Here is a 22935-nt window from a genome sequence, read left to right as displayed (position 1 = left end):
AGAGAAGAGAAGAGAAGAGAAGAGAAGAGAAGAGAAGAGAAGAGAAGAGAAGAGAAGAGAAGAGAAGAGAAGAGAAGAGAAGAGAAGAGAAGAGAAGAAGAGAAGAGCCACCTCTCTACCCAGCTCTGCACCTTCCTCAGCTCAGGACAGGAAACCCTATGCCCTCTATTTGGAGAAGGACACAGCTCCATTGCTTAAATGAAGCCAACTGATCCTTTACGACTTGCAGGGCAGGTGAGCCTCGGTCACATGACCCTCACCTTGTCAGGCTTACAGTGTCACAGAGGGAAGACTGAAGATGGTCTGTCACGTCTGAAGAATTCCTACCTGTGTGTTAGAAGTTGCGGTTCCCACCCTACAATTTCATGAGCCTGGCAGCATTACGCACTTCTCATAGATGAAGGAACTGGAGCTCAGGCAGAGGTGCAACCTCACCCATGCAAATCCACAGTGTTTAGGAAATACACGCAGCTGAAATTTACCGCTGAGTGCTATCAGCTCTCGTAGTGCCTTGGCCCAGTAAGATGAGGTATGGCAGCAGGAGCAGGGTGAACTACCAGACAACTTTCTTAAAGTGACCGGCAGGTGGGAACTGCCATTAATTCTTTCAAGCACAGGGGCCATGGAGATGGCTCAGTGGGTGGTGTCTGCTTCATAAATGGGAAGTCATGAGTTTGGATAGCCAGCACCTCTGTAAAAGCCAGATAGCCAGTACCTTTGTAAATGCTGGGCGTAGTAGCATAAACCTTGTTACCCTAGCTCTAGCAAGACGGGGGCAGGAGGATCCTTGGAGTTCTTTAGAAGGTCAGTGTAGCTGAAGTAGTGAGCTAGGATTTCACTGAGAAGGCTTGCCTCCAAAAAATAAAGAGCGGAGAAGTCGAAGATACCAGGCGTTGACTTCTGGCCTCAGTAAGTAAGTAAGTGTGTGTGTGTGTGTGTGTGTGTGTGTGTGTGTGCGCACACACACACACACACACACACACACACACACACACTTTGACACAAGAATCCTTATCCTATGGTTCTGGGTAGGTAATATGGGGATTTATCTGGGAGTGTAAGCCTCTCAGGTCACACGTGTAAAGCCCACAGCTGCAGTGCACACCTGTCCGCGATCACTCTGTTACACTCGTTCTTGAAGAGCGACATGAGAATGGGGACTGAGCTGCATTCTTCGGCTTTTATGGTTAACATCCCCTGCCAGATTCTGGAAAGGTCCCGGAGGTTGAAGATGTAATGAAACTTTGAAGGCGTGGGCAGCATCTTCACCTGCAGATGAGACACAAGGTGAACCTCAGGGAAAAGTGACGAGGTAGAAAAGCAGCCCTGGCCCCTACCACATACATCCTATTTTAATAGGTTTTTTCTCCACTTCTACTTTTTTGATGTGTTTTGCTAGCATGTGTGTCTGTGAGCCATGGGTATACAGTGCCCAGTGAGACCAGCAGAGGGCACAGATCCGCCTGGGAATGGAGCTATAGGTCATGGGGATGCCAGGAACCAGGTGCTCTGCAAGAGCACCCAGTGAACTTAACCATCTCACCAGCTCCGTCAATAGATGAGACCTGCTGAATAACTAAATAAATCAAAACCAAGTTCATATTTTTTTTGTCCCAGCATAGTTAAAAAACAAAATGTAAATAAGGCACATAGGAGTTTTAAAGCCAAGAATCCATCAACAGGACAGATTCAAGAATAATGGACAAGGCCCAGACACCAGCCCCTGCTCTGACACTGCTGTTCCCATTCAACCAAGTCCCCTTTCCATGAGTTCCCAAGAGCCACAATGAACTATGGGAGAGATCATGCCTCGTGGCGGCTAGCCTCGAGATAGATAAATGAGAGAACAGATACATAGATATACAGGCAAATATACAGCTATGCAGACGTGAGAGTCTATCAGGGCAAACCCTGAACATGAGCTGATAATCATACAGGCAAGAGTCGATCACACATTGATATTTGAACACAGCTAGCTGACTGCGTGTGATTTATGCATGTGAAGTTCTTGCTGTGTGTGTGTGTGCAGGTCCATGTGTACATGCATGTATGTATGTGTAGAAGGTTGATATCAGGTATGGTTTTCCACCTGATATTCTGGCACGGCTGACTCCTGTTGTGCTTGGAGATCAGTGATTTGGCAAGACTAGATGGCCATCGAGCTCCTAAGGTCCTACAGCCTCGGCCTCCCAGAGCTGGATTCACAGGCATGTGCCACTGTGTTTGTCTTTTTCCATGGATACTTGGGATCCAAATTTAGGTCCCCACATTTGCTCAACGTGCATTGACTGACTAGGCTATAGCCTCACCCCCAAGACTATCTTCTGCAGATTATTGCGCTCAAAGTCAGATGATCGGAAACTTAACTCCCCACCCTATCAATTCAGGAAATGCTTGCTTTAGTACCGAAGCTCTTTCCATACTGAAAAGGTACCCCAGGAATTTGTTGGTTTGTTTTGTAAAGATGTACTTACTTTTATTTTATGTGCACCAGTACTTTGTCTGCATGTATATCTGTGTACCGTGTGTGTGTGTGTGTGTGTGTGTGTGTGTGTGTGTGTGTGTATTGCCTGCAGAGGCCAGAAGAGGGCACCAGATCCTCTGTGTGGAGTCAACAGACAGTTGCAGGCCACCAGGTGGGTGCAGGAACAGAACTTGAATCCTCTGCCAGTGCTACTCATGCTCTCAACTGCTGAGCCCCCTCTCTGTCATGAATTAGTCATTTATAATGCGCTGCATGGGTTACCTTAGTCCATTGCCACAGCACGCGGCCGACTGTGACCAAATTCCCAATCATGTCACATATTTCAGGTCTGAACTTTCTACACGGGTCAAAGTATCCACAGCCGATAATTCCTGGGGAAAGGATCAGATGGAAGGCACACACTTAGTTTCTTTAAAAAAAGAAAAAAAAGTTGCCAGGTGCCTGTTGGTTCTAATGAGTCGGTCATTACAAGACTGACCACACAGCAGGGGTTAGCACTGTAAGTCAGAAGTAGTCCAGCCACCTCTAGAGGCAATAGGAGATGCATTCATTCATCCTTAATTCTCCCAACAGCCTTCCAAGGCTTAAGCTACATGCATATCATTTGGGGCTGTGACATGAGGTGGGGTCCAGTTTTAATGGCCTTCCCATAAAAATTAGCGACCGTTCCTGCTTCTGTTGAAACTCTCCCCACACCCTTCCCTTTTCCCAGTGCCTGCCACGCCAAGGAAATGTGCCAGTTGGCTCCATATTTCACCATTTTTCATAGTACGTGTTGTAGATGCCGAATTTGGTGTCTATGATCTTAATTTTATTAACAGTTCAAAGGGTCTAGTTGGGGCATGTGTGGGGCAAAATGCAACGCTTCCTTCTCTCTCTCTCTCTCTCTCTCTCTCTCTCTCTCTCTCTGTGTGTGTGTGTGTGTGTGTGTGTGCATATGGGGGTACTTATATGTAGGTATGTATGAGTGCATGTATGTATGTGTATATACACGCCTACATACACACACGGGTGGACTTATAAGTGGCTACATGTATGCATATGTGTATGTGTGTATACAGGGGCACTTATATGTAGGTATGTATGAGGGAGTGTGTATGTGTGTGTGTGTGTGTGTGTGTGTGTCCAGGCCAGAGGACAACCTCAGATGCTGTTCCTCAGAAGTCATACACCTTTTCTAAGACAGTTTCTCATTGGCCTGGAGCTTTCCAAGTAGGCTAGACTGTCTGTTCAGCAAGCCCCAGGGTGTCCTAGCCTCAACTTCCCCAGCTTGGAGACCATGGGCTCTTTCTGCTGTTTGTTTGTTTGTTTGTTTTTGTTTTTGTTTTTAAATTTGGGTTCTGAGGGATTGAACCCAGGTCCTCTGACTTGTGTGGCCAACACTTTACCAGCTTAGCCACCTCCTCAGTCCTCCCCAACTTTTCATGCCACATCTATGAGGTCCTCTCTTAGTATCTTTGAGTCCTAGAACAGGCTATACACACAAGCCATTTACCATCCACACTTCAGATGAACATTTTAGCTCTTAAGTAAATTTTTCATGTCTTGTGTCTATTACATAATTCGATGAAAGAAAGAAAGAAAGAAAGAAAGAAAGAAAGAAAGGAAAAAGAAAGAAAGAAAAGAGAAGAGAAGAGAAAAGAAAAGAAAAGAAAAGAAAAGAAAAGAAAAGAAAAGAAAAGAAAAGAAAAGAAAACCAAGCATATGGAGTGCTCGTACCGAAGATTTTGTCAATAGACGTGTTAGAAGGCAGCGTGCAATTGAACACGGTGAACTGCCTTTTTAAGCGCTGTGGGATGTCGTTCCGCCCCCCTCCAGGATGGATCATGGCTGCTATGAGCTGCACATCGACGATGGTGGTGAAGTCTCCAGGCTTGTCCAAGCTGTACATTCCCTCCATCTCCATCATCTGACGCACGATCTCATTGGTGATCTGAAATTCCATACAGCGGCATCTTTAAACGTGCCCAACGCCTAAAAATACTACAGGGGAGATTATCAGGAAGCTCAAGGCCCCTTCCATGGGAGCGCATTTATGATTTTTGACCGGCACCTTCAGGGCAACCTGAATGACATGTGGTGTGGGTCTGGTGTGGCCTTCGCTGTATTGATAGAACAGATTTCCAAATAAATTTAGGTAGGCCGGTAGTTGTTAAATACCTGGTGTGCTGTCAACAGCATGCAAGAGTTACAGGTCTGAGCATGTATCTTTAGTCACGGCACTTGGGAGGCAGAGGCAGGTGGATCTCTAAGTTCGAGGCCAGCCTGGTCTACATAGAGTTCCAGGACAGCCAGGGCTACTCAGAGAAACCCTGTCTCCAAACAAAACAACAAAAAAGAGTTACAAGTCTGATTATGGCCGCTTCCCACGCTCACTCACATGGTCACATCAAATCAGCATGCAGAGCAGCCTCAGCCCCAGACCGCCAACACTATGAACTCTTCAGTGTCTTGGTCTGGAGGCTACAGACCTCTCTGCAGCTTCTAACACTGTCAACATGGCCTCTGTCTTAGAGGAAAACCATCTTGCCTTTCATTACTGAGGCACGATCTTTCCGGCTTCCTCTGATGGCTTACAGATCACTCCTTAGCCATGATCTACCCACTGGCTTTCAGATTTAACTGCCTTCCAGGCCTCCCTTTCCTTCCCAGGATTCCAGTGACACCACTGGAACTCCACACTCCGAAAACTCTCGGAGCTGTGACTCCAGCTCTAGCTTCCCTTCTGAGATCCAACTCTACTCAAATTCCTTCTGGGTATCACCAAGGGGACCCAAGGGGACAGCACATAAGCACCCCCAATGGAACAGTCTTTCACCCAACTGTGTATTCAACCACCATGTGCCAGGTTCTCTTTACACACACACACACACACACACACACACACACACACACGAGAATCTATCTTCAGGATGCATGCCTTCTTGTGGGAGACAAGACTAGCGAGTGTATGCTTATGCGCAAATAAAAGAGCAGACTATAAATGTTTTCGAGAAAATAAAGCAAGGGGGTGAAACGCAATGCTCCCCAAGGGATGGCTCAATACGGAGAACAGCCCGATTCCTGTCAGGACACAGGGAGGTTGCTTCCCAAGCTATAGAAGACTTGCGGCCCAACAAGGTTGGGAGATTTTAAGTTTGACTAGACCCCCCCACCCCCACCCCAAGATGAACAAAAGAGTCGAGAAGCCAGGGGCTGCTCAGCTCAAGTACAGTAAAGGCAGGCTGGAGCTAAGCATGCTGCCCGCCACCTTTGACAACTGCTGAAGTCCTTCTGTCCTGAAGTAGAGCAGAAGCCAGGTTGGCTCTTGGCTGGCTACTGAGCTTCTGATGGGGGTCCCAGAGCAGGGGTGGAGGAGCATAAAGAGCAAGGGTGGGGATAAAGAGCCAGGCCTGGTAGACTCAAGCTAGACAGAGTTCACAGGGCTGTGTGGTGTCACCGAGACTGAATCAGGAACATGCTGGATGCCGGCCACAGTGGTAAGGTCCTCTGATGGGGAGTGACCTGGGTTGACAGATGACGGCCACTTGGACTGTGGTGTATGGTCAAATGAGTGGATGAGTGGATGAGATGGGGCCTTTTGTTGGCTTGTTGACCATTGGATGGTCGTCAGAGAGTGGCCAAGTAGGACAAAATCAAGCTCTGAAGCAGAGAAGCCAGAAAGGGCACGAAATGAAGGTACCCAGTAGGCGTGAGGCGTCCTCCCAGCCCTCAGACAGGTTTCCAGAAGGAGACGTCCCAGGGGCTGTGACTTAACATGCAGGTGGTTGCTTGTGACGGAAGACACTGGGCTGGAAGGAGGACTGAGCAGTCTCGAGTGCCTCTTTCAGAGGAGTCCATTTTGGCACCCCGTACCCACCTTGGATGGCACACAAGCTCCCGTAGCTCTAACTCCAGGGGAGTTGTGTGTCGGCTATGTGAAGTCCCTCAGACATACCTGATCTCCCCATTCGTTGATCACAGGCATATTAATATCATCAATAAACACCGTCATCTTCCTCCCTCCTGGGGGGCCATAGGTGCTCCCCATTCTCTTATCCACGTAGCTTTCGATTGTCCTCTAGAGAAAGGGAGACAGCTTGGCACGTGCGCTGGATCTCAACCCAGAAGTTCAGACCTAACTCAAGTATGCAACCCTCACCTTTGTAAAAACAAGTGACAGGAATGTTAACCACCAGTACACTACACCGGCTATGCTCCCGAGCCCAGCCTCAGCTTCGACACTAAGCCAAAGCACGCTACTTGGATTTGGCTTCTAGTACAGTTGTGAGAGAGCAGACTTGGGCCTGGAGAGATGCCTTGGGAATTAAGAGAGCTGACTGCTCTGGCAGAGGACCAGAGTTGGTTTCATAGCAACCATATGGAAGCTTACAAATGCCAGTTTGAAGAGATCTGGTACCCGCTTTGGGCCTCTTCAGGCTCCTGCATACATACGGCACACATAAACTCATACATGTGCATGCGTGTGCATGTGCACATACACACACACAGTGGGTGACAGACCCTACCTGAAACATCCCTGGCTCTGTAGCGGAGGAAAAGTTTAGACTCTTGGACAGCTGCACTTCAGGGTCATATTTCTTCAAGTACGCCTTCACCATTACCGTTTTTGCTGTGCCCTGCTCTCCCGTGAGCAAAACCGCCTGCAAGTGTGAAAGGGCCGGGCTGAGGGGGGCCAGCCTGTACTCAGTACCAAACACTGTATGACATTACCTACTGTTACTCACCACCCCGGGAGAACAGACTCCACTTATTATTTGTTTTCCACAATCACACCCACATTTAGATCCCTCCCAGTGAAATTAAACATTTAAAGGGGGAAAAAAAACCACACACACACACACAGCAATACTGAGATGCTGGAAGAGAATACAGATATTCTGCATGCTCACTGGAATAGGGAACAGTCTGGAAGGCCACACCCACATCCCTCATCAGCCCAGGGGAGACAGAAAGGAAGAACACCGTGGAACCTGGACCACTGACACAGTGTCTCTCCACAGCGACAGACCCCCCAGGCCCTTGTGTTGGGATTTCCATTTTCAGTCTGTGGTATGTGAAAGCAAATGTGTTTCTTACACGGTCTGGGGCACTCACTTTGTGCTGTTTCGCGATTGTGTCTATCAAGAAGTTGGTCCTGATGTTGTCCACGTTTGGAACCAGGATGGAAGAGTACTCCGGAATGCTGTCCGTCGGATAGAAGTATGGCTGAAGTCTCTTGTTCCAGTGTTCCCAGTCACCTATGTGGCAGGTAGAATTCTGTCATAATCAAAACGTGTCCTTCGACGGTCATGTTACATGATAGGGATGATCGCTCAGATCATGCAAAAAGTTAAAATGCTTTCCCAAGACACTGATAAATCTGCTTATCTAATGTCCTCCCTTTTCATGCTCGCTAGTGGCTACTCATTCTCGTTTATTTCTTTCATGTACCTTTGCATGTGTATTTGTGTGTGTGTGTGTTTAGGTGAGTGTGCATGTCGGGCTCAGAGGGTAGCCTCAAGTGAGACTTTCCTTAGAGCGTTGTCCACTATGGACATTTTTATTTATTTATTTATTTATTTATTTATTTATTTATTGGTTTTTTGAAATAGGGTTTCTCTGTATAGCCCTGGCTGACCTCGAACTCCTCGAACTCACTTTGTAGACCAGGCTGGCCTGGAACTCAGAAATCCGCTTGCCTCTGCCTCCTGAGTGCTGGGATTAAAGGTATGCACACCACACCTGGCTGGACGTTTTTATTAATCTATTTGTTTGTTTGTTTGTTTTTAGACAGACTATCCCACTGGCCTGGGGCTCAACACTAAGGCTAGACAGGGTTGGCCAGTGAGCTCCGCAGATCCTCTTGGCTCCTTTTCTCCCAGAGATGAGATTGCTCGTACACATCCCACGCCGGATTTCTACGTCAGTTCTGGGGGGTGAAACTCAGGCCCCCTCACGTGGTAAACTGACCATTGCCACTTGAGCTTCCAGGTCCCCAGCGGTCATGTCTGTCTTCGTATGTTTTTAATCCCTGAGACTGCTAACGGTTTATCCCTTTCATGGATCTTTACAAAGAACTACCATTTGGTTCCCCCCCCCCCATTTTAGCTTCTATTTCATTGATTTCTGTTTTAATCATTGCTCTTTCTTCTGTGTGCTTTGGGATTAACTGAAGCCTTTATTCTTTCGAGATATGGACATAGATTGCTACAGAGTCTCTCTCTTCTGAAGGTTTTACAGTGTTACTGTAAATGGTTCTCTTATCTTGAAAAAGAAGATAAACTCTGCTTGAGAGGGGGCTGTTCCACAACTGTGAGCTCAGTACAAAGGTGAGGCCCCTGTACCTCGCTGGAACCACCTGTCTGCATCCTAGTGTTTGTGCCATGCATCCATCATTGCCGTTTCCCTGTTTGTGGATTTGTCTTCCAGTCCCCAGTCTCCTCTGGCTCCTCCTCCCTGTGCGGGTCCCTCTGCTGTGGAACTACCTCTTAAAGCCCTTAGGGGCCTCCTCCAAATCAGCCCCTTGCAGCCCTGAGGAGACTGGTGGTCCCGTGGGGTTTCCCTAAGTGCCTGCTGGAAGCCTCCTTCTCTTTGTGATGGGGCTCCCTTCTGCCTTTGCCCAGTGTCTAAACGACAGTGGTCATACACTGTGCTCCACTTGCTGATGCTCGAGACCCAGGCTCTAATGCCATCTGGCCTGAAAGCAGGGACTTCTAAATCAAAGGATGGAGTCTCTCCCAAAGTGTCCACCAATAACAAGAACCCCCACACACACATATATACATACATGTATAATGTGTATACATATTTACATGTGTATGTTTATACATATATACACACTATATACATAAAAACCATATACATAGACACATAAAAACATATATATATATACACAAAAACATATATATTCAGAGACATAGACACACATTCAATACACAGACATAGATACACATACACATAGATACACACATACACACACACACACATACACACACACGCACATGCACACACACTGAAGGATGAGCTAACAACCTGAGAGTCCTTTATGAGCACAAAGTATGTAATGTTTTGGTTCACTTCATAGGCACAGATGCTCAGGCATATAAATTCTATCAGCACAAACCATTTAGAGTGGAAAGACTGGAAAGTCCATGAGATGGCTCAGCAGCTAGAGGGGCTTGCAACCAAGACTGACAATTTAAGTTCAATCCCCAGCACCACAGAGTGGAAGGAGGGAACCAACTCCCACAAGTTGTCCTCCGTTCTCTACACTTGCACAGTGACACAATCCCTCTATCTCAGTCCTCTGAGGAAGGACGTTCCAAACACAGACCTGTGCCCCGTCTCATTGGCAAGGCTCTGCCGCCCTCAAAGGCGCCCAGGAAACTCAGAAGCTCATTCGGCCCTTTGCAGCTTCGCGTGGGCCCAGCTGCCCGGTGGCAGTTTGGGAAGAGAGTTAGGGAATCCTCTTCTTAAAGACACTGAGAACAAATCCTCTGACTGATAGTCCCACCTCCCCGCTCCAGCTCCGCTCCCTGAGCCCTCTGGAGATTCTCTGAGATGCACAGTGAATTACTCCTCAACTAGGAGTTAGGTGTGGCCCGTGTGCTAAATCAAAGGCTGCATGCCTTCTGCTCACTCTCTCCTTGTTTCTCTCCCATCTTCCCTCCTGTCTTATTTCTCCTTTTCATACAGCCACACACACAAAAAAAGCCTTTACTGCTCTGGAGGTTTGGGGAAGCAGCAGAGGTAAATACAGGAGCCAGGGCAGGGTCTTTGGTTGCTTGGGGGCAGTTGGAGCCTGGTTCTGGACAAAAGCATTGAGTCGAAGGGCACTGGTTTAAAGGAAAGCTGAGCCGGGCCTGCCCCCTGGGCTCACTCTATTCGCACTGACCTTGGCAACAGAGGTGGCAGGACCCCTCCATTGTGTGCACTTCCCTGTTACTTCCTAAGCGGTAGGAAGCAGGTGATGTGCCTGGAGCTGCCTCTCCCAGCCCATCTTCCTTAGACCACTCCAAGTGGAGAAGTCAGGACAGCCACCCTCAGCACAGCTGATAGTAAAAATCTCACCTCTGGCTTATTGTTAAAACATCTTTGTAGTTAGATTCCAGGGTGGCCTTGGCAGTTTGTATTTTCAGGTCACTTTGTTTGAACCGTACTTGGCCGCACTTACCGTAGTCGGTAACGTAAAACTCATACATAGTCTGGTGGGAGCCCCTGGGTATCTCCGGCAGGTTTAGCTTGCTCCCGTGACCTCGGAGGAAGACTTCCAGTTTTTCCCTACTCTCCAGTTCCAAAAGGGCTCCCAGGCTCCACATCAGACCAAACACAAACAGCTTGTGGAGATGGTCCCCCGACGAGACACCGCCCTCTTCTTTGGAAGGGATTAAACCTTCCAGGAGATTGAGAGACTGGAAGAGATTTCAGATAAGATCCTTTTTTTTTTTTAATCTCGATTTTAAAAATGCGCAGGCTGACATTTTTGAAAGGAGAAAATGGAAAGCAAGAGGGGAAGAGAAAAGAAAACAGAAATAATATCTCAAGCCAGGGCCTGATGAGTGTCCTTCCAGTCCCCAGCATTAGAGGACATAAAGCTTCAGTCAGGCTGTGTGACCGACCCGACGGAAGTGAGGAATGAGTTGGGAAGCCACAGGGTGGGTTCTACCCCAGCTCCTGCAGCTGGGCCTGCTTCCCTGGCCTCCTCTGCAGCTTCTGGCTCCAAAGTCAGATTACTAGCTTGCAGATTCATTCCCCCCCCCCCCGCCTCCCAGGGATTCAAATTTCAGAGCCCTCTCCCCCAAACCACTTAAAAAGAACTCCTAGAATGTAGGGACTTCCTATTCTAGGTGCCCGTAAGGCGGCCCAGTTGAAAGCTTCAGGTGTTTTGAGGAGGAAGGGTACAAGACAGAACAGAGTCTAACCTGCATGATGTAATTACACTCCAGGAGCTGCATCTTGGGGTTGAGGCTTAGTTTCATGTACGTGTATGTGTCTTCAAACACCCTATCATACAGACTCAGGAAGACAGTGGCTTCCTGCTGGGTGCGCTTCTTCAACCATGCCTGAGGTCAAAGGACAACGTCTAAGTACTAGGCAAGAGCAGAGCTGCCAAGGTAACTCTGTTGATCAAGTGCTGGCTTGTCTGGCAAGCTCAGAGACATGAGGTCAATTCCCCGAACTCACATCCAAAAAAAAAAAAAAAAAAGCCGGATATGCTGGCATGTGCTTATGATAGCAGCAATGGGGTTGGGGGAGAGGAGGGGACAAGCAGGTCCTTGGGACTCACTGGATAGTCTGTCAATCCTGGACAGATTCCAGGCCACTGAGGGACACTATACCCAAAGTTAAAGAAGTGTGGACGGTAAGGTGGCTTACAGAAACACACCCGAGGTTATCTAATGGCATCCGCATGCACCTGTCCGCAGGGCTCTCTGCATACACGTGTACACACGTAAGCAAAAATGAGAAGAGCCGAGACCTGTAGGACCCTGGCCTATCTCCAGTTCCCACCTGTAATATCGGCCTCCAGCTGAGAGCCGAGCTGCTGATGTATACCATGCCCATCCTTGACACCGTGGCAGGAGAGGCGTTCTCAATGTTGTGCACCTCAAACAGCAGCTTACAGGTAGGGGCCATGGGGATGCGGTCCCCGTTGGCCAGGGTGAGCGTCTTGTTATCGTCCAACACGGAGTTTAAGTTCTCAATCCAGATGGCATCAACGGGGCCGTCCAAGATGAGGAAGATGTTCTCACCTGCAAACGAGGACGAGGAGTAGGGGAAGATAGATCGTTTTTTCCATCCACAAGTAATGAAAACGGGAAACTGGGCAAATGCAATGTCGGTGTTAATAAGCTTGCAGGGAAACAGTAAACTCGGAGGGAGGCCCGTGCCTACCCTTTTTAGCTTTTAATGTCTTCCTCCACAGAGTGGAAAAGATCCCATCTGTCCAGTCGTTGGTGGCTGTATCCAGCCTGCCGAACATCTGAGGCGCGGTAATCGCCTTTGGATTCATTCGCATCTCTCTGTGAGGCTTCCCGCACTCCGTTAATGATTTCATCAGAATTGTTATGACTGTCGTCTTCCCGGAACCGCTGGGCCCGAGGGTCATCAGGCCATGCCGTACCAGAGAGGTCTCATATAACTACACCATCAAATGACACATTGGGAAGCGTAGGTTATTAGTCTCTGGCTGATGTTTGTGTGAGCTAGCTGAAAATTTAAAGGCTTTAAATAATATCCAAGTGTCCTTTGTTTCACTGGATTTGGGAAGCAAAACTAGTGTCGCATTGAAAAACAACAAAGGTGATAAAGTAACGATGTTGTGGGGCTTGAATTACATTTTGCAAATAATTAATTCAGGATCTGCTTTCTGCCTCGTGTGAGATGGGGTGTGTGTGGGGGGGTGTGTGGTGATGTCGCCCCCCAGTGGTGGAAAGCAGCAGCACACAGCATCTCTGTAAAGATCTAGGGTGCCCCTGAGCCTTCTGGGTCCCCACAAGCACACCGTGAATACAGATGTATACAGATGTCTGCGTGTGGAAGTGATTTACTTGGGGAGAGCCCTCGGGAGGACAAAGAAGTGTGTGGATATAACAGTCCCAGGGATGGGAAGACCGGGGTAAGGTACAACAGAGGACAGCTACAGTAGGCAAACAAGCACGACCCCCCCCCCCAAGGGACCCTCCACCTGGAAGCAGGGAACCTGGCCTTCCTATCCCTCACCCAGCTGTCCTTCCTGAAGGGATGGTACTTGAGAGCAATAAGTGCTCGGGAAATGCCTGCCCCTGCGCCCACAAAGTGCCTTCAGTCTTCCGTTTGCTCCGAGAACAGGAGGCACACAGAAGCTGGGCACATGGGAGTGGAAGAGAGGATTTGAGGAGGCATACTAAGAACACAGCAGAGAGTGGGCTGTGGACAAAGCTCAGTCAGGAAGGGCTTGCCTAGAGCACAGATGCCCTTGGCTTCTGGTACACGGTGTAAGGTGGCACACACCTGTAATCCCAGCACTCCAGAGACAAAAGCAGGGGTGGCAACAGGCCAGGGCCATCCTCGACCACATAGGGAGTTCTAGGCCAGCCTGGGCTAAAGATCGAATGTAGTTGAGCCCTAACACATGTTTACACTCTCACACATGCACATCCATGCACACACGCTTGTAGTGAGAGTTTTGGTTTCTTTAAGAGCCCAGTTACTGTATATGAATATGTTTTTGTTTTAGTCTCAGGTGTGGGATGTGGGCCTGCTTCAAATTGTCCACAGCTGTTAACGATGATTGTCTCAAACTCGGATCAGGGCAAGGGGACGGGCATGGTTTTTGCCAGCTGCAGATAGTTTCATTCTGGGAACTTTGAGGAGGGCATAAATGCCAGAGTCCTAAGAGAGGCAGGAAGGAGGAGGAGGAGGAGGAGGAGGAGGAGGAGAAGGAGGAGGAGGAGGACAACTGCTGCTTCCTCCAGCCCCCTGCTGCTCCTGCTTGATGTTGTGATGGTTTGACAAGAAGCTGGAGATCTCCTGACTGTGAAATCAGACCGGCCCCAAGGAACACGATGCCCCTCATCTGCAGGAAGTAGTCTTTATAAAGAGGTCTGTGTCCCCTCTCCCCTCTAACCTTCTCTTTCTCCTCCTTAGTGTTGGGGGGCTGGAAGGGATCAGGGAAGAATAAGGGTTGGAAGGGAGGTAGACTTATAATAACCCAATAAAATGACAAAGCAATTATGCCAACAGATGCTCATACACAGACCCGCATACCGCATGTACACACACACACACACACACACACATACACACATAAAAGCAAAGGAGCAGATCCAGGTCCCTCAAGCTCTAGGGTATCCCCTTGAAGCGTCAGCTGCAGGTAATACTGCCAGGGCCACAGCAAGAGGCCTGCTGGACCGTGCCTCCCCATCCCAACTGTCTTCCGCTCCAGTCACCACCAACCTTCCCAGGAGGATTAAGTAACAGCTAGACTAAATGACTGCCTGAGAGCCGCATGACAGGGCAAATTCACTCTTTCCTAAGACAAACGCAACCCCTGAGGATTCGCCTCATGATGATGGAGACCTGGCACCTTAACTCAGTTTCAACATTCACATCCGGTAAGTATCATGGGGCGAGATCTGACGTCATGACCTCTGCCGGGCACTTGCTGTGGGTTTTCTGATGCCCTCACCTGTACTAATTTGAGGTTCCAGGGTGGGTGGTTAATCAGACCTTCTAGGTTAACCTGGTTGTCCACCGCGGATTGCAGTTCCGCGTAAGTACTGCTGTCCAGTTGTAACCCCGGAAATAGATCATTGATCAAGCTGAGGAACAGGGGCTCATCTTCGTCAACCTAGGAGGGCAGACATTAGCACAAGCATACTCAGTCAACAGTCGTCTCTTAGCTAAGTAGGATATATGCACCCCGCCCCCAATGACTTCATCCCACAGTGGCTGGAAATCTCCATCCAATCAGCATCCTGCCTTTATTTTTAAGGAGTGGGTTTGAGTGAGCTGATCCCCTCCCCCAGCACTTGGTTTGCTGTGTCTTTAATACACAGATTGCTGTACTCCCAACTTCTAGTCCCTTCTCAATTTCTTCTATCCTCTGGAGCTCCCTCGGTACTTTTTACTTTATGATTTATTTTTATGTATGTGTTTGTGTCTGTGTGTGGATAGGTATACCTGAGTGCAGTTACCCAAGCCGCCAGAAGGGGGCGTAGGATCCCCCGGAGCTAGAATTGGCAGTTTTGAGCCACTTGGCATGGGTGCTAGAAACTGAACTCCGATCTGTTGGAAGAGCAGCAAGTGCTCTTAATCACAGAGTACTCCAACCCCCCAAACACACACTCACATGCACATATCACACACACATACACACACATGCCTCACTTATACTCACACAATCAAACATACATATGCACACTCACACACATTTACATACATACACACTCCACACTAATACTGACACACTCACACACAGTCACACACGCACTCACACATTTACACACATATACAAACATACAAACACATAGACACACTCATACACTCACACACTCATACATACATACATAGACACACTCAGAGAGACACTCACACACTCACAGACACAAAGAGACACACACACACACACCACACACTGATCTGACACCCTCCTCTGACCCATGTAAGCATACACACACACACACACACACACACACATACATACATGCACTCACACACGCATACACACACACAGCATAGAGTTCTCATAGTTCCTTGTGAGCCCAGAGCTTCATGCTTAGAATCTATCGCTCTGTGGACAATGCTAGAAACCTACACTGATGAGCTGGTAAGGTGACACCGTGGACAAAGGCACTGGCTGCCAAGCGAGACAACCTGAGTTCAGTCACTGGGAGCCACCTGGTAGGAGAAAAACCAACTCCCAAAACTTGTCATCAGACCTCCACATTCATGATGTGGCACTCTGCACATGCATTTACACACATGCATGTGCATGAACACATACGACAATGTAATTTTTAATTTTAAGGGGGCAAGAGAGATGGCTCAGCATTTAAGAGCACTAGCTGCTCTCACAGAGAACCACATGGTCAGTTCCTAACTCCAGTTCCTCCAAGGACACTCATGCACATACATGGTACACGGATAAACACGTATGCAAGGAACAAAATCATACACCATAAATAAGAATTTTAAATTCAAAAACAAGTTTAAGGTAAACTGGACTGGAAATTTGGAGCAGAAGCCCTCTCTCTCTGTGGCCCTGGTTTACCATACAGGACCACAAGGGAGGCACTCTCATTGTATGCTAGTGAAACGCACCCAAGATCTGAGTTCATATTTACCAGTTTGGAAAGGTTCATGTCTCGTAGCCCTCTCATGACCGTGCTCAACTCACTGTCTTCCGGCCGAGCTCTTTTCTGAGACCCGAGGGTCCTTAGCACAGACAGGATATTTCTCAGTCCAAAGTCATAGTGGACCTAGGGCCAGGGAAAGACAGAGCAAAAATTTGTCACTGAAAACTTCCAGTACACTGCTGCCGTTGGTGAGTGGCCATACTGGAAGTGTTGACAGCTCAATTCATCTTCCTTCCCTTTGAGTGAGGAGAGGGAGCATTTCTGTCAGAAAAAAAAAAAAAAAAAAAAAAAAGCGAAGTGACATGACAGGATTCAAACCTTATGTCTGTTTTCAGAACAGGACAGCTGAATGCAGTCTGAGAGGCAGACAATAAATTTTAAATTCGGAGCCTGTAAGTTACACATTGACAATCCCGTTTACACGGCATCCTTGAACTAACGTCTCAGACAGAGAAGAGGATCGGTGGCTTTGACAGCTCAGCAACTTGGGAAGAGGGGAAGTCAAGAGTATAAAGACGTGGCAGAAGCGAACCTTGTAATACATGAGTGCTGGCCATTGATTGTGGTGGGGGCTACATTAATCTTCATGTGTGATGTAAATGTGTGCACACACACACACACACACACCAAGAGCACATATAATAGGCAAAACTCTTGAATTGTATTGCTATGATCTAGTTACAAGATGTTGATACTGGAGGAAGTGGGGTGCAGGGTACACATCCTCCTAGATATTTTCCCCCCAATCCCTGAGAATCTCCAAGTATCTCTGAATTAAAACATTTTGAAACAGGTGCTCAATGAGTCAAGTGACTCCGTGTGTTTGTTTAGTCTCACTGACTAGCATCTATCAAGGTAAAATAGCAAAGTTAAAATCTAGACTCAGAGGGCTGCAGAGATGGCTCAGCAGTTAAGGGCACTGACTGCTCTTCCAGAGGTTCTGAGTTCCATTCCCAGCAACCACATGGTGACTCACAATCATCTGTAATGGGATCTGATGCCCTTTTCTGGAGTGTCTGAAGACAGTTATAGTGTTCTCATATAAATAAAATAAATAAATCTTTTTTAAAAAAATCTAAACTCAGCATCTGGAAAGACAGATCAGGAGTTAAGAGAACACACTGCTCTTGCAGAGAACCCAAGTTCAGGCTCCGGACCCCAGTTCAGTTCCCGGGGACCCATATCTGGCAGCTGCCAACCAGTTAGCTATGAGTCCAATTAAGATGAATCTGATGCCCTCCTCTTTTTTTTTTTTTTTTTTTTTTTTTTGATACAGGGTTTCTCTGTGTAGCCTTGTTGGCTGTCTTGGAACTCACTCTGTAGACCAGGCTGGCCTCGAACTCAGAAATCCGCCTGTCTCTGCCTCCCAAGTGCTGGGATTAAAGGCGTGCACCACCACTGCCCAGTCCTGATGCCCTCCTTCTTGACTCTGTGGGTACCACTCTCACAGACACATACCCACACATGCATACACATAATTTTTTTTAAAAAAAGAAATGGGAACAAAAACCTAAATTCTTTACAGGAATAATAAATATGCGTTCTTACCTGTTTAGTAAGCTGCTCTTCGCAGAGTTTATAGAGAACATAAAACTTTTGCGCCAAGATAACATTTTCAAGAAAGCCGCAGCTAGCCAGCTTAACTCGCATAATGATCTGTAGGTTAACACAGTGAGACACTGGTAAGCAACCTCAGGGGGAGAGAAAGGGAAAGAACATACATTATCCTTATAAGTCCCGGTACATACCTGCCGATCGGGAACCATCATTGCAACTGTTCTAAACTGGATTTTTAAGTTTTCTGGCAGTTCCTGGCGCCCAGCATATCCAGGGTTCTAAGAGTTAGGATATATTTGATTATTGGTTCAGTTTTTATTTCCTGGATATAAACACATTTCAGGTGCCTAATCCATATTCTGAGGCAGTACACAAAAATATTAGGTTTGTAAAATGCCCTTGCTATCTAAAAAATGAATATGGGTCCATCCAATTTAATACATTTTTATTATATATTTAATGTAATTTCACATCATACCTTTTAAAAATATACCCCATCTTCAATTTGTGATCCAAGTAACACACAGTTTTGCACAGCAAAAAAAAATAAATAAATAAGCACCTGTGTATGCCCACTGGTTTAAAATGTAGAACAGAGCTGAATGAATAGACCTGAGCAATTATGATATAAAATGTTATTAAAGGGGAGGGTCTAGAGAAATGGCTGAGTGGCCCAGAGCACTGGCTGCTCTTGCAAAAAGTTCAGGTTCGGTTCCCAGCACTCACATGGTGGCTTACAACCAGCAGTAATAACTGAGAGACTGTGTTTCAAAAACTAAGGTTATCAATACAAAAAGACTCCTGATACTGACCTCTGATCTCTACATACCCATACACGGGTGCATATGCAAGTATGTGCGTGCACAAACCTGCATGCACCGCACACATGCACATACAGACACACAGAGAGACACGTGCAATCACACACACATGCAAGCACGCATACACACACACACACACACACACACACGCATGCATTCATGCACACACACACACACCAGGACAGCTAGTTTCTGTTACTGGCTGTGTGATTTGAGCCTGCAGTACCTCAGCTAGAAGATGTTACTCAGAGAATACTGGGGCTCTAGGATGAGACAGAGGGGCAGTGGCGTTATCCTATCTGCCTGCTTCTATAATCCCCTCCAGGCCCCATTGTGGGTAGGTGTAGTTTGTCCCATAAGACCTGGGTAGGTCCTTTCTGGACAGAAACTCCAAGCCAGGGCATGAATTTTTTTTTCTTTGCTATAGCATCCAACAGTGACTGAGACAGTGGCTACTTGATTGGCCCAAAACCAGAAGGAAGGATAGAGCCTGGCCCCTCAGCTCCCATCCTTGTCAACCCATAGCAGGTGTGAGGCATGAGAAAGAAAAAAATATCTTTGTGGTTTTAAGCAGCTTGCATTTGTAAATGCTGCTCTTAGAGAGGGCCAGGAGTTCAGTTCCCAGCACCCGCAGCTGGCCACTCATGACTACCTATAAACCTCAGCTCCAGGGGAAGTCAGCGCCCTCTTCTGGCCTCTACAGACACCTACACTCACATACACACACACACACACACACACACACACACACGCACACGACTAATTTAAAAATCATTTTTTATACCCACATAAAGAGAGAATCCATGACTTCTGGCTCATTTATCCTATAATACAAAGACTTGTCTATATGTACAACAATTAAACTCTCCAACTTGCACTTAAAACCCATGTTCTCACCATGGTTAGGAAGATTCCGAATTCTGGATTTAAATCCACACAATCGCCGTCTGAGAAGATGAACTGTTTTTTCCTCTCTTTCCTCGCTGTCAATACTATGTAAATTTGCTGCGCTGCCACAGATAAAACAGGCAATTCAATTCTGTTAAACTCATCAAAGCAGCCCCAGGAACCGGACTGTGCGAGACCTGGCAAGAGAAATAGTTAATTTGCAAAGTTTCACTCTGCGAGGTGCCTTCTCCACAGCAATCATTTCTCCAAAGGGCTCGCCAACAATTACGTCTAAACACAATTTATGTGAAATTTCATGCTGGGCTGTTTATGAAGGTGTATTTCATCCTTGTTATGGGAATTGTTTAATTACTCGCTTATCATCACCAATCACAATGAAAATGGAACGGTATCAAAGGAAAAGTGCAAATATATCATTGTGGGCAGGTTTCCTAAAAGGTGGTGACATCACACTGTCTATAAGGACCGCCTTCCGTGAGGACGTCATTGTGATGACATCACAACCCTTCTCTGTAAGGACCGCCTTCCATGAGGATGTCATTGTGGGCATGTTTCCTGAGAGGTGAGGAAAACACACCCCTTCTGTAAGGACCACCTTCCTGATGACATCACACCCCTCCTGTAAGGACCACCTTCCTGATGACATCACACCCCCTCTGTGAGAACCACCTTCCATGAGGATGGAGAAGGTCAGCTCCTGAGTCTCTGGGGAAAGCAGCAGAATAAGGTGTTTTCACACCCCTCCCTGGGTCCATCTGTCTGTTTTCTTTTATTACAGTGAGATAAGAAGGTCAAGGGGCAGGATGAGAGAGAAAGCGGCCAGAGGGGTTTTTATTTCTTTCTTATGAAAGCAAACACCCAGAGAGACCCGGAGGGCACAAACGCTGTTCCCTGTCACCTCTCTAAGGACAAAGGCCTCCATCACCTGCAGCGGTGTGAAAAGCTTGCTTGCTTTCTGCATCATCTGCCCAGTCTTCTCTCCGTCTGCTCTTGGGGACTCCCATCCCGAGACTCTGGGAAGGGTTAAATCTGTCCCTCTGACCTGCATACTATTTTGGCAACTCAAGATAAACCGCAGTTTCATTTACCTTGGGCCCCAACTATTATGTTTTTCCTAACAGCCTTTTTCTTTAGTTAGCTGAATATCATAGTTTTGAATCTCTCTGGAGTTTTTTTTTTTTTTTTTTTTTTTTTTTTTTTTTTTTTTTTTTTTTTTTTTTTTTCCTTTAACCCGGCTTAGCAATCTTTATGTTCTCCTCGCTCTATCTCTGGCTTGCTTTCTTTAACTGTGTATTGGCCCTTTTTTTCCCTTGAGACAAGGCTTCATGTATCCCTATCCCAGACTTTACCTTGAACCTACTCCGTAGCCAAGACTGGCTTTAATTCCCCACTCTCCTGCCTCTACCCTCTGAGTACTGGGATTACAGCTGTACACCACCACCCCCTGCTCATACAGTCCTGTAGACTGAGCCCAGGGCTTCATGCAAGCTAGGCAAGAACTCTATCGTCTAAGCTTTAGCCCCAGCCTGCAGGATGGTCATCGCTCTGGGTTCCCCTCTAAGCTCCTTTGGTAATGTTGAGCTGATGGGTTTTTACTACATTGTTTCTTAACACAGATGCAGGTTCCTGTTTGGGATGCTTGCCTCTGGTGCTTTGCAGAAAGGATAGGAGAGGCAGGAGAGTGTCCCCTGGTGTGGGACCTGCCACCTGACCCAGTTCCTTGACCTTCCTTCCCTTGCCTGCCCTATCTGAAGATGTCCTCTGGCAGGGCTCCTATTTCAGAGAGCTGTGCTAGGCCGAGCGCTGACACTCGAGTGCCCTTCGATGTGCCTCTCATCAGTGTTATCTGAAATCACCTCCTGTGTATCCACCTCCTAAGATTTTTCTCAAGAATTCCCAATCTCTGATGGGAATTCTAGCCTGCTTCTTGTTTCCCTGTGTTACTGTGCTTTGTAAAATTAAAACAAAAAACAATTAACCCATTTTTATTTCAGTGGGCTTTAGCCCTGCAAAGGGAAGGGGGAATGTATTAATCAGCTATAAAGACAACCTCTCCCCTAGTGCTGTTTCAGACTATAATAAATTGATTCTCTTCAAATTCCAATACACACTCAATGCACACAACATAACTCAATCCATAATATTGAACCACACTGAATTTAAATCCAGAAAGATAGTGGCATCCAATAAACCACCTAGCCCCGTGATGACAGTGTCATTTTGGATTCACATCAGAAAATATTAAGAGGTGACGGGAAACGAACCCAATCGAAACTATTCAACTCTTGCCTTTGAAAATCCGTCCGAGGCCTCGGAAATCCATCTGATCGGAACAGTTGAACACAACCACGTACTTGCCCAAACACCTGCCCATGTCTTTTGTGGTTTCCGTTTTACCCGTCCCAGCGGGCCCTGCTGGAGCACCGCCCATGTTCATTCCCAGAGCCTGAGCCAGCGTGATGTAACACCTGAAACACAAGAAAGAACAGGCCCAAGGGCTCAGAACCTCCAACAGCCCATGTAAAATGGGCAGCCAAACAGGGGTGGAGTGGGGGGAGGGGAGAGGGGTCAGGAGGGCAGGAAAACCAAACAAGGGGGGCGAGGGTGGGGGGAGGAGGAAGCTGGGAACACAAAACGGTCCTGGCAGTAGTTTTACCTGGAAGCGGACTCAATGGCAGAGGTAAATCATCTAACACCCACTTTCATTCAGTCAATGCTACAGACATTTACTGAGCGGTTTCTGTGTGCGGCATATTGAACAGAGTGTGGAGAGATGGAAGAGACCCATGCCTTGCCTGGGGGCAGGATCTGTCATTGGCTGAGGCAGACTCAGCCAAGAGACTTCACTTTAGGCTCCATTTCCACATCTGAGAAACTAAGAGGTTGGCAGTGCTGCACTTTCATAATACTCAGGAGGCAGAGGCAGGGGAATCGCTTCCAGTTTAAAGCCCTGTCTGGGATGTATAACAAATTTCATGCCAGCCGGGGGTACAAAGTGAGACTTTATCTCCCCTCCCCAAAAACAAAAAACAAAAAAAGAGCAGAGCATAGAGTGTGATGGTTCTCAGCACCCTGGAGGTGGAGGCAGGGGGATTGCTGTGAATTCTGGGCCACTCTAAGTCTACATAAGTGTCAGATCAGTCGGGTACACAGTCTCAAAAAAAAAAGTAAAAGAGTAAAACCCAACAAAAACCCAAAATACAGGAGACTAAATAAATTAAATGTTCTCAAAGGCACTTTCTTTTCTTGCAATGTTCTTAACTTCCTTTGTGGTTTCTGGGCATGTTTCCCCTCTCACAATCTAAAGTCATTATTAAATTACTCACAGCAAACATTCAATCTG

At 47.2% G+C, this 22935-nt stretch overlaps 1 protein-coding gene across 1 annotated transcript in view; it reads right to left on the bottom strand.

The window, feature by feature from the left end:
* Positions 1 to 22935, bottom strand: part of Dnah8 (dynein axonemal heavy chain 8) — a 231087-nt gene that overhangs the window by 114642 nt on the left and 93510 nt on the right. The window contains exons 43-58 of the mRNA XM_021221842.1: positions 21882 to 22060; positions 19581 to 19768; positions 18054 to 18140; positions 17854 to 17961; positions 16294 to 16428; positions 14637 to 14798; positions 12362 to 12608; positions 11978 to 12219; positions 11389 to 11529; positions 10641 to 10878; positions 7583 to 7725; positions 6994 to 7128; positions 6423 to 6545; positions 4205 to 4418; positions 2747 to 2856; positions 1106 to 1269 (exon numbers count right to left, since the gene is read on the bottom strand). Coding sequence (XP_021077501.1) covers positions 1106 to 1269; positions 2747 to 2856; positions 4205 to 4418; positions 6423 to 6545; positions 6994 to 7128; positions 7583 to 7725; positions 10641 to 10878; positions 11389 to 11529; positions 11978 to 12219; positions 12362 to 12608; positions 14637 to 14798; positions 16294 to 16428; positions 17854 to 17961; positions 18054 to 18140; positions 19581 to 19768; positions 21882 to 22060 — 2616 coding nt within the window. The remainder of the gene's footprint in view (positions 1 to 1105; positions 1270 to 2746; positions 2857 to 4204; positions 4419 to 6422; positions 6546 to 6993; positions 7129 to 7582; positions 7726 to 10640; positions 10879 to 11388; positions 11530 to 11977; positions 12220 to 12361; positions 12609 to 14636; positions 14799 to 16293; positions 16429 to 17853; positions 17962 to 18053; positions 18141 to 19580; positions 19769 to 21881; positions 22061 to 22935) is intronic.

This window comes from Mus pahari, chromosome 21, assembly GCF_900095145.1.
Source record: "Mus pahari chromosome 21, PAHARI_EIJ_v1.1, whole genome shotgun sequence".
NCBI classification, from domain to species: Eukaryota; Metazoa; Chordata; class Mammalia; order Rodentia; family Muridae; genus Mus; species Mus pahari.
This window is presented reverse-complemented; position numbering and strand designations above follow the sequence as displayed.